This window comes from Bombina bombina, chromosome 4, assembly GCF_027579735.1.
Source record: "Bombina bombina isolate aBomBom1 chromosome 4, aBomBom1.pri, whole genome shotgun sequence".
Lineage (NCBI taxonomy): Eukaryota > Metazoa > Chordata > Amphibia > Anura > Bombinatoridae > Bombina > Bombina bombina.
In genome coordinates this window covers 123690687-123702912 of record NC_069502.1, presented here as the reverse complement: position 1 = coordinate 123702912, position 12226 = coordinate 123690687, and the positions used below count along the sequence as shown (strand labels likewise).

At 36.5% G+C, this 12226-nt stretch overlaps 1 protein-coding gene across 1 annotated transcript in view; it reads right to left on the bottom strand.

Moving 5' to 3' along the window:
- ITSN2 (intersectin 2) overlaps window positions 1–12226 on the bottom strand; it is a 337021-nt gene that overhangs the window by 40954 nt on the left and 283841 nt on the right. Inside the window, exons 20-23 of the mRNA XM_053709622.1 lie at window positions 9165–9286; window positions 8377–8483; window positions 7901–8084; window positions 4111–4209 (exon numbers count right to left, since the gene is read on the bottom strand). Of these exons, the coding sequence (XP_053565597.1) occupies window positions 4111–4209; window positions 7901–8084; window positions 8377–8483; window positions 9165–9286 (512 nt within the window). The remainder of the gene's footprint in view (window positions 1–4110; window positions 4210–7900; window positions 8085–8376; window positions 8484–9164; window positions 9287–12226) is intronic.

Here is a 12226-nt window from a genome sequence, read left to right as displayed (position 1 = left end):
ATAAGGGGAAACTTAAAAGGGACACTGAACTTGCATGATTCAAATAGAGCATGCAATATTAAGAAACTTAGAAGTTGGCTCATTTTTGGTTCACAACCTGGGTCGCAGAGTTTCCTACTCTGGTGCTAATGACGGCTTAGAGCCATCGCTAGCACTCTCTCACCTTGAGGGAGATCTGGGGGCTTCCACCCCGGCCGATCGGTTAAAATATTTTGTGGTGACGTCACACGAAATGATGTGATGATGCCACCGCGCAATTTTATTAAAAATTTACAATACAAAGTATAGGGAAAGGGGGCATGCTGCTTAGATGCCTGAGATACAAGAAAATTTTAAGCCTTGGCGATGCCTGTCACTATACAGACCCCCAAGACCCACCATTGGAAAGGTAATAGCTTAAGCTTTCAAACGGTGTAAGTCTTGGGAAACTGGAAAAAAAATTACAAAAGTTAAAAAAATAATATATTTTTGTTTTCCAAAAAGCCCTTAAATCACCTTAGCACCCAGGTGGGAAAGCTCTTAGCACTCAAAGGGTTAAACAAGTGCTGTCCCATGGCTGAACCAAAAATTGGCTGGCTCTTTAGCTTAGATACCTTTTAAAAAAAAAATAAAGATAGCAAGAGAGCGAAGAAAATTTGATTATAGGAGTAAAGTTGCTTAAAATTGCATGCTCTATCTGAATCATATGCAAAACAGAATGAGAAGCAGTCTGCCAGGAACGAACAGCAGCATCAATAGCCTGTTCTATGGCCCGGTTGCCACCTGGGAGTAGCTTCTTTCTGCCCAATTGTGCTTTTTACAGAGGAAAACTTTCCTGTAGTATATCAGTCTGATCCCGACAGCATGGTCAGTCCAGCCCCGAAATACCAGGCAATTCTCCTCTGAACAAGGAACATGACAACCCCAGACGGTCGTTTCGGCCTCCTTTGGGCCTCGTCAGTGAGGTGCAGCCACATCCCTCTAAGCACATTGGGCAAGGAGTCCACGTCTGGTTTCCCCCATCACCCATAGGGAGACTATCCCCAGGGTCATATTTACATATGCAAAACAGAATGAGAAGCAGTCTGCCAGGAACGAACAGCAGCATCAATAGCTTGTTCTATGGCCCGGTTACCACCTGGTAGTAGCTTCTTTCTGTCCAATTGTGCTTTTCACAGAGGAAAACTTTCCTGTAGTAAATCAGTCTGATCCCACCGACATGGTCAGTCCAGCCCCGAAATACCAGGCAATTCTCCTCTGAACAAGGAACATGACAACCCCAGACGGTCGTTTCGGCCTCCTTTGGGCCTCATCAGTGAGGTGCAGCCACATCCCTCTAAGCACATTGGGCAAGGAGTCCACATCTGGTTTCCCCCATCACCCTTAGGGAGACTATCCCCAGGGTCATATTTACATATGCAAAACAGAATGAGAAGCAGTCTGCCAGATACTCCCAGGTGGTAACCGGGCCATAGAACAGGCTATTGATGCTGCTGTTCGTTCCTGGCAGACTGCTTCTCATTCTGTTTTGCATATCTATCTGAATCATGAAAGAAAAAAATTGGGTTTAGTATCCCTTTAATTAGGGATAGTTAAGTCAACATTAAACTTTCATGATTCAGATAGAGCATGCAATTTTAAGTAACTTTCTAATTTACTCCTATTATCAATTTTTCTTTGTTCTCTTGGTATCTTTATTTGAATGTGAGCTTAGGAGCCAGCCCATTTTTGGTTCAGACCTGGGTAGCACTTGCTGATTAGTGGCTACATTTAGAAACCAATCAGAAAGTGCTACCCAGGTGCTGAACCAAAAATGGGCCAGCAACTATGCTTAAATTCTTGCTTTTTCAAATAAAGACGCCAAGAGAACGAAGAAAAATTAATAACAGAAGTAAATTTGAATGTTGCTTGAAATTGCTACTCTATCTGAATCAAGAAAGTTTACTTTTTACCAAACTATCCCTTTAAGGTATAGTAAACACCTTGAGATTGTAGTATAAAATGTTTGATTATTTATAGTAAAGCAACTTAGCAATAAACTTTATTTATTCTGCCCATTTCATGTAATTTAAGTCATATTGTGGGTTTTCCCATTCTAAGAACTCAAAGAGCACATGACAGACTCCAGCTTATCCCTGATGCACATCTGTCCCTAACTGGCTTCAGCAGAGATGATTAGATAAAAACTGCAAGACAACGGAGATTTTGCTAACAAAATGACTGTGGTTCGCCCTGTCTTCTCCAGTAACAAGTCCTGATTGGCTCTTCCAAATAAAGCAAGTTGTTAGTGTAGTTCACCACTTGCTTTATTTAAAGGAGCCAATCAGGACTTACTGGAGTAGATAAGACTAGGCCACTACTAAGGCCAATTAAGGACAGATACGCTGCAGGCTTAGGTTAGTGAAGTCTGCAGTGTGCACTTCCAGTCCTCTCAATTTCCAAACATAAATTGCAGGGGATGAATAAAAAATGAAAGTGTTTAGCAAACTTGTTTTACTTAACTTAATTTAGCAATTTAGGGCCAGATTACAAGTGGAGTGCTAATTTATCTAGTGCCTGCAAACAGACAAATTTACCCGTTTAATGGAGCGCGATAAATAACAAGCCATTACAAGTTCTGGTTATTACTACTGTGAGCTCACGGTAGCAATTAGCACTCATAAAATTAACCAGCGATCAGATCTCTGGTTCATTTTATAAATGTCCCCCAATTGCCCCCCAAATTAGTAATAGTGTGCCTTTATTACATGTTTTTTTTATATATGAGCATCTTTAATTTGTTTAATATGTAACTGCACTAAGCAGTTTTGGGGCTAAAGTTGGTGGGTATGGGGTGCTTGAGAAGAAAAAAAAAGTCACTAAAAAGTGCCTTTACATTGTGGTCTATGGATATGTTTGTTCCCTGTAAATATATATATGCGCTTATATACATATATATTTGTGTGTTAATATGTGTATATTCACATATTACCACATAAACATATATGTATATATTCATATATATTTATATTTGCTGCCCAGCGCTGCGCTAGTTCTGATGTCGTGTCTGATGGCATGAGAATAAGGCTCCCCCTGGAGCCTATGGAAGCACGCTGTCGTGAGCACAATACTTCTGTGAAATGCAAACTCGAGGTCACATACGTTTTGCACCTCACTTGTAATTCCAGCGCACATTTGCGTGCGCTGGTATTACTAAGTTGAGCACAAATATCGATTTCACGGAAGCGATATTTTGCGCTCATCTTGTAATCTGGCCCTTAGTGTTTAATGTCCCTAATGCATTTTTGTATTGCCTTACAGCATTTCTTCATAAGTCCTTTACTTAAAGGGACTCTATACCCAAACATTTTCTTTCATGATTAAGGTAGAGAATATAATTTTAAACAACATTCCAATTTACTTCTATTACCTAATTTGCTTTATTCTTTAGATATACTTTAATGAAGAAATAGCAATGCACCCAGTGAACCAATCACAGGAGGAATCTATGTGCAGCTACCAATCAGCAGCTACTAAGCATATCTAGATATGCTTTCAGCAAAGAATATCAAGAGAATGAAGCAAAATAGATAATAGAAGTAAATTAGAAAGATGTTTATAATTGTATGCTCTTTCTAAATCATGAAAGAAAAAATTTGGGTTTCATGTCCCTTTAAAGTCTGTTCCATGAACCAACCCCTCTCTCCTAATTTGCCATTACGCCTAGCCCACACTTTGAGGAACTTCCCACGCTGCATTTAGTTTGTGAATCTACTTATCCTGCACACACAGAAAATACCAGTTGTAAGCACTACAGATACTTGACATTTAGTTGAAGATTTAAAAAAATAATTGGCAGTGCTTTAATAATGCTCACAAAATGTGTCATACAGACTGAACAGAGTTCTATAGTTCTTTATGCAGACATTTGCATGATACAATATACTCATTACATTATCTAAACATTTACACATGTAATAGTTAATAAAAAGCACATGTAGGGTGTACTATGTATAGTTTTACAACAGACCATCATCATACATTTGCATGTAATACACTCTACATATAAGGAAAGGTATTGTGTATATACACAAGTCAGTTGGTGTGAGCTGAATATTATAGTAAGAGTGCTATAAGCTCCCAGGTACTCACGTTCTTTATGATAAGGGGGTACTTTGTTATCCGCTGCATTGGTTTCAGCAGGAAGCTTGAAAGTGGCATTCCCTTGCAACGTGGATCAGTGGCAAGTCTCTGTTTGGCAATGGTGGAAACCGTGTCAATTAACACATATTTCATAATTATCTGTGTAAACTCAAGTTATCTTCTTTGTTTTTACAGCTTTCAATAACATTTAAAAGTCTAATGTCTTCTCTGTTGCATCAAACTATAGACACACAAAAATATATGTATTCCGCACTTAAAGGGACGTATTGAGATCAATAGAATATTACTGGAAAACTTTTATATAAATATTACATTTGTCTGTAATGATATCACACACATTTCATATGCCTGGAACAAATCTATAATTTGATTGAATTGACATCGTATCAAACCCCTCTCTTTGTGTGACTGATACATTAAAGTGACACTAAACACTAAATACATTTCATGCACCTCCCTCTAATCATGGGCGCTGCCATTCTGGAACCATCGGTTACACTGCAGTATCTGAAGGAGAGTTACTTGCTGCACATGTGCAAACAGGAATATAGTGAAAGCGAGATTACAAGGTGGCAACAGGAAATAACCTTAATACTATGCTGATAAAACTTATTTAGTGTTTATATCCCTTTAATTACAGTTATGCTGTAGTAGTGCTTTGCCTGTACATCACTTGACTTAGTATAATGTGCTGGCACGTCTAGCATAACATAAGACTAGTTTTGTACACTAATATTTGCAGAACCCATCACATACCAGCTTTTCCTTTCTATACTCTAATGCTCTGTAGTGTTGACTTAAAGGGACATTCCAGTCAAAATTTCAATGCACATAGACTTATTACATCTTTGAATATAAACATATTTGCAATATACATGTACTGGCAAAAATGCTTCTAGTAAAAGTTATCACTGAAGCATAGCTAGATATTGTCACTACACCCACATTATAAACAATGCAGCTGCTCAGATAATCAGTGGGGCTTGTATGATGTAAGCAATTAACAACTTGAGTCATTTCCAGATGGTACAGGCACCTTAGGCTGTGTGCTGTGTTTAAAATGCTGGTGCATGGTGCATACTTAGATACACTTTTGAAACTGCTTTTATAAGAAGCATTTTTGCTAATGCGTGTATATTACAAAATCGCTTCTGTTCATTACCAAAATGCATCCATGTGGTTTCCAATTTTGGCTGGAAAATCCTTTTAATAGATTTATGCCTCGTTTAAGATATTTAAAAAATTCATATAAGATATATACTGGCATTGTCTGTGTCTTTTTATTTTGTACTGAATTTTATAGTGAGATAAACTGTGCTACATTGTACAGTGATTTCTCCATTGTTCTTTGTTCCTTTAGAGAATAGCTTAAAGGGACACTGAACCCCAATTTTTTCTTTTGCAATTCAGATAGAGCATGCAATTTTAAGCAACTTTCTAATTTACTCCTATTATCAAATGGCCTTCATTCTCTTGGTATCTTTATTTGAAAAGCAAGAATGTAAGTTTAGATGCCGGCCCATTTTTGGTGAACAACTTGGGTTGTTCTTGCTGATTGGTGGATACATTCACCCATCAATAAACAAGGGCTGTCCAGAGATCTGAACCAAAAAAATAGCTTAGAAGCCTTCTTTTTAAAATAAAGATACCAAGAGAATGAAGAAACATTGATAATAGGAGTAAATTAGAAAGTTGCTTAAAATTGCATGCTCTATCTGAATTACGAAAGAAAAAAAAATGTGGGTTCAGTGTCCCTTTAAGACGATGCACTGTGGCCACATATAAGGTTCTTAAATGAATTTGTCTGCCCATTGCTGCCTATAGACAAACTGCTGACACATCACTTGCACAAATAACATGTTAAATGGTTACAGTGACAGTAAAGTCAAATGTAACATTTTATGACTCAGACAGAGCATACAATTTTAAACTATGTTTAACTTTACTGCTATTATCAAATTTGCTTTGTTCTCTTGGTATCCTTTGGTGAAGAGTAAACCTAGGTAGGCTCAGTAGCAGCAGTGCATTACTGAAAGATAAAATGATACCAAGAGAACAAAGCAAATTACATAATAGAATTAAAATGCAAAGTTTCTTAAATTGCATGTTCTATCGGAATCATGGAAGTTAAATTTTGGCACTACTGTCTCTTTAAATGATTATTTGGCTTTTGTGATGAACATTGTTAGCAAATAGTAACATTAAAGGGACAGTCTATACTAAAATTGTTATTGTTAAAAAAGATAGTTAGATAACGCCTTTACTACCCGTTCCCAGCTTTGCACAACCAACATCCTTATATTAATATACTTTATAACATTTAAACCTCTAAATGTCTGCCTGTTTCTAAGCCACTATAGGCAGCCTCTTATCACATGCTTTTATATTAGCTTTTCACAACAGAAGATTGCTAGTTCATGTGGGCCATATAGATACCATTGTGCTCACGGCCGAGGAGTTATTGAGGAGTTAGTAGAACACAGTACTAAAATGCAAGTAAATAGATAATAAATACAAAGTCATGTGATCAGGGGGCTGTCAGAAGATGCTTAGATACAAGGTAATCACAGAGGTAAAAAGTATTTTAATATAACAGTGTTGGTTGTGTAAAACTGGGGAATGAGTAATAAAGGGATTATCTATCTTTTAAAACAATAAAAATTATATTGTAGACTGTCCCTTTAAGTAGTTTTAAAACACATTTGCTCCACTGATAATGATAATGCACACAAAGGGACATTCATCTGAAACATATTAACTACATTAAATTATTATTCATTTTTTAATTACAAAAAGGTTAGCTTAAAGCTACAACTAACTCAAGGATCATTTGCTGACTGGCTGATGAGGACAACTCCCACAACCCTATTGATGATCAGGGACATAAAAGCAAAATGTTGTTTTAGTAAGCATAGGAGCATTCTTCAAAATACCAAGTAATATATTTTAAAATACCCTACTTTTAAAAAAATGTCTTTAATGAACCTTTAAAAGGGACATTCTAGCCCAAATTGGAATAAACATGGATGCATTTCAGTTTTGAATAGAACCATGTTTGTAATATACATGCATTAGTAAAAATGCTTCTAATAAAAGCTATAGCCGTTTCATAAGTGTATTTAAGTATGCACCGTGCACCAGCATTTTAAACACAGCACTTGCTTAGAGAGTACCATCTGGTAATGACTGTTTGTTTGTTAATAGCTGTCATGATACAAGCCCCACTGGTGCTCTGGGCAGCTGCAGTATTTAAAATGCTGATGCACTGAGAATATCTAGCTATGCTTCACATGCACGTGCAGAGAAAAATGCTAACACTAAAATGGTAATAACTTTTACTAGAAGCATTTTTACCAATACCTGTATATCACAAATATGTTTCTATTCAAACATGTAATTCATCTATGTGTATTTAAATTTTGATCAGAAGGTCCCTTTAATTTAAAAAGCTCAACTTCAAAGGTAAATGTGTGTAAGCAGAACAGAAAGCATGAGCCTCATATAGCGTATATATATATATATATACTGTATATATATAAATATATTTGTTACATACGACCAGCTTTACATTTCAAAGTAGTATTTTACTTACAATTAATTAAGTTAAATTATTCATCTTTGATTTGTTTTTACAGTTTTCTAGGAGGGGTGAACACAATAAGTGCAACTCAATAAAACATTTCCTTCTATGAAATAATGTTTTCTCTTGATGCAAATATTAAAAGAAACTTCAGGTGCGTTTTGTCTGGTAAATACGACTAAGTTAAAATGAAGTTACCTTTAGAAAATCCTTAAATTCTGGTTCTTCGTCTGTCTTTGACTGCAGCAGAGCAGCACCATTGAGCTGACAGCTGCAGAAGCGAATATAAGCCTGCATATGGGTCAACTCTGTCGCCAGGATATCGCCAATCATCTGCACCGGCATCTTTTCTCCCCCAGTCTTCTTTCGAACTCGCAGGGCTCTGTAAACACAAACAAAACACAGGTATAGGTGGTGGAAACAATGAAAGTTGATACCAAAGAAACAGAATCCTTGAAATTTTTTCAAAAAATCTTGAAACAAAGTATCGGACTTGTAATTTAGCATGACTATAAAATTAAAGGGACATGAAACCCAACATTTTTATTTCATGATTTGGGCAGAGCGTGCCATTTTAAATAACTTTCCAATTTACTTCTGTTCTTTTATCAAATTTGCTTCATTCTCTTTTATTGAAGGAGCAGAACGATTAGGTGGAGTAGAACAAAACTTACTTAAGCAGCTTAGTGTTCGACATGATTAGCTCCTTCCAGTTTACAAAAATAAGACCCATCTCTGGTTCACTTAAGCAACCAGATTCAGTCATCGGCTTCTGAAAAACCTGCAAGAGAGAGTCACATTATCACCTGTTTATTTAGATTAGCTTAGCTCACCTAATGGGGAGCTGCCCAAAGCCAGAGAGGCTATAATTACTTTTCTGTGGGAGATGTGGGTTCTTATCTAGAGTCTACCTCAGCCACCCACAACACTTAAAGGGATACTAAACCCAACTTTTTCCTTTTATGATTCAGATATAGCATGCAATTGTAAGCAACTTTCTAATTTACTCCTATTTTAAAATGTACTTTGTTCTCTTGCTATCTTTATTTGAAAAGCAAGAATTTAAGCTTAGGTTCATTTTTGGTTCAGCACCTGGGTTACGCTTGCTGATTGGTGGCTAAATGTTGTACATATGTTGTGCACGCTCAGTGCATCTGAATTTCAACACCGCCACTGCTCAGAAATCTAACAGTGGTGTATATTGAGTCAGTAATGTGTCATACAAACCACCTCCAGCTCTCTGGGCAGATGATGTTTGCTGGGTACACTGGCTATTCGCATTCCTTTAACAAAAAGTATTACAACTTTAGAAAATCTATACTATTTGGGGCTTTCTTCAATATTCCAGTAAATAGGAGGTTAAATATGTATTTCCCTTACTAAAGAAGTAAAGCTCAAGTTTCATCATCGGTCTGTATGGGTACACAGCTTCATGCCATATTTTGGAGGAGGTATAGCTCACCTCTATCACAAGCTGCAGGTCATCCATGTACCGCTCTTCAGTTTGGATCAACTCATGAATGTAACCTTGCCTCTTCCTTTCCATTGGTAGCATGGTATCCAGTGACTGGAGATCAGCACACCCTGCAGGAAGAAAACTAAAATTAACTCATACTGCTCTATGCGTCTTTGTGGAAAATATTTATTTTGGTAAAAACTGCACAGCATACAACCTAAAAAGACATTACAAGTATGCAATTGGAATAGGACTGGACCACCATTAAACCCAAAGGCAGGAAATCCAACAAAGGGCAAACCTGTATGGACATCAGAGTGAGTAGACCCTGACACAACCACATAGCAAATAACAAATAATTACAACTCTGTTTTATAGGGTCCTACACGTAGCAGCATCTTTATTCATCCATACAAAACAATAAACCCTTCACACAAGAGCAGAGCTACAGTTATCACACAACTGACAACGTCAAGAAGGGAGGGTCACCCTAAGACTTCTGGGAAGCTTCCATACAACATCAGGTACAGGGCTGTGCACTCACTGAGCAAGGCTCATGTGTTTTCATGAGAACATGAGAGAAATAAAACACAAAATCCATTATTTTTCATGATATAGATAAAATATACAATTTTAAACAACTTTCCAATTTATTAATATTCAAATTTGCTTAATTAACGTTATCCATTGTTAAAGGTGCTGGTACTACTGAGAGCTCGCTGAACACATCAAGTGAGCCAACGACAAGAGGCATTTATGTGCAATCACCACCAATCGGCTCTCAGGAGTGAATTGCTCTTCCTGAGTCTACTTAGGTATGATGTTCAAAAAAGGATACCAACAAAACAAAATGATATATTAGAAGTAAACTTGAAATTTGTTTAAATCGCATGCTCTATCTGAATCATGAAAGTTTAATTTTGACTTTAATATCTTTTTATGTGTTATAAAGTTTTGTCATGTCAGCTTATGATAAAACGTGCTAAATTCTCTAACAAAGTGGTTATTTTTTTAAGGGGTGCTATTGTTTCTCTGTTATGGCCAAAATAATTGTATAGGTAATTATGTTTATCAATATCACTTTGCCACACTGTCATATAATGCCATCTATTAAAGGGCCATAATACCCAAATGTTTAAACAATTGAAACTGATGCAGTATAGCTGTAAAAAGCTGACTAGAAAATATCACCTGAGCATCTCTATGTAAAAAAGAAAGATATTTTACCTCAAAAGTTTCTCAGTAGCCACATCCATGATCCCATTGTAAAGGATTTCTAAGCAGCATATTAGTATGTCTGTCCTGGGACATCTTAGGGGATGAGCCTCGTGCACTCTCATATTATTTCATCAATCAGGTAAAGGAAGCTTACTATGAAATCTCATGAGAGTTAGGTCAAATCTCATGAGCTCACAGTAAAAGAGTTCATGACCTCAGCACTGCTGATGCTGATTGGCTGCAGTTCATTTCATATTTTTTTACCTGCAGCTGGGCAGCAGCTGAGTATAACTTTTTACACAGAACTTACTCTGCTGAGCTGAGGAGATTGTGAGGTAAAATATCTTCCTTTTTTACATAGAGATGCTCAGGTGATATTTTCCTGTCAGCTTTACAGTTATACTGCATCAGTTTCAAGTGATTTAGCATATGAGTATTATGTCCCTTTAATATAATTAATAAGCAGGTAAATTGGCAAAAATGTAAATAATTGTTTAAGATCAGAAAATAAGGTCAACTTAATAAAAAAAAATCCATATACTTAGGAAAAAGTATTTAGATAGTGTATCATTTCTTAGAAGAAGAAAAAAGACAAGAACAGCAAAATCAGACAATGAAGGTTCATTATCATTGCTATAGTTGGCACATCCCATACTATTTGAACTGCCAGTCTTGCCTGTTTAACACTGAGCTTCCTGTCTGCTGTTGTGCTCACATGTTGGAAGGAACATAAGCAATTAGTCATTATGTTTAAGTCAAGCATTCAGACACTATAACTACGCATGGAAGTGGCATTAGAAATATTCATATTCATCACATGCGGTATGTTAATTAATTATAGCTCCCTCACGATAGGACATATGACTTGTATATGTACCCAGGAACACAAGGAAAGGAAAACAAAAGATAGTTAAGTGTTAATATGAAAGTGAAATCAATGTGCAGTACATAGTGTAAAATACAGTATTGTTCTAAACCCACACAAGGTAGGATTCTTTAAACTAGATTGTTTGCATATGTCTGTTTTAACATATTCATCAATGAGTGATACTGGAAGGGGACTTTAAGGCTTGAGCAGAATATTGAACAAAAGTACAGTATATATAAACATATTTGTTTCATGTACCTGCTGCCTTATATTGAACCTGCCCTGGTTTACACAACTTTGCATCATGTGAGAGGGAGATAAATGCTGTCTATATTCTGCCAAATGGACAGAAAATGTATATTTTTAATAATTGTATTAAAAGGACTTAATTTACTATGGTTTAAAATAACAAACATTAAAAATGACTACACAATAAGGTGTTTCACAATGGCTAAACATATTATTATTATTCTTTATTTATAAAGTGCAAAGAGATTCAGCAGCGCTGTCCATGGGTACAAAGATAAAAGTACAGTACAATACAATATAAAAGACACCAGACAAAGTTTAACAAACAAATACAGGGGGAATTGAGGGCCTTGTTCCAGTGGGAACTTACAATCTAGATAAGTAGGAGGGTGAGAAACAGGAGGTGGGGACTTCAAAGGTTAGAATGATGTTAGTGTGGAGTTAGAGGAACATATGCAAAGAGGGAGTGGGGTAGTGGGTGTGGGCGGAATTAGTGGCAAAAAACATTTTGCCCTGGCTAGTAGCTTAGGACCTGAAATTTTGAGAGAGAGAGAGAGAGAGAGACATAATACTAAAATGAAGAAAGGAGAAGCCTTGGAACAGGAAAGTTAAAAAGTACTCCAAACTTTATTTAACACAATAGGCTAAACATTGCCAATACAGGAAACATAAATCACAGGACTAAAAAATCCTACGCGTTTCGACAAATCCCGTTTTCATAGAGAGATCTATG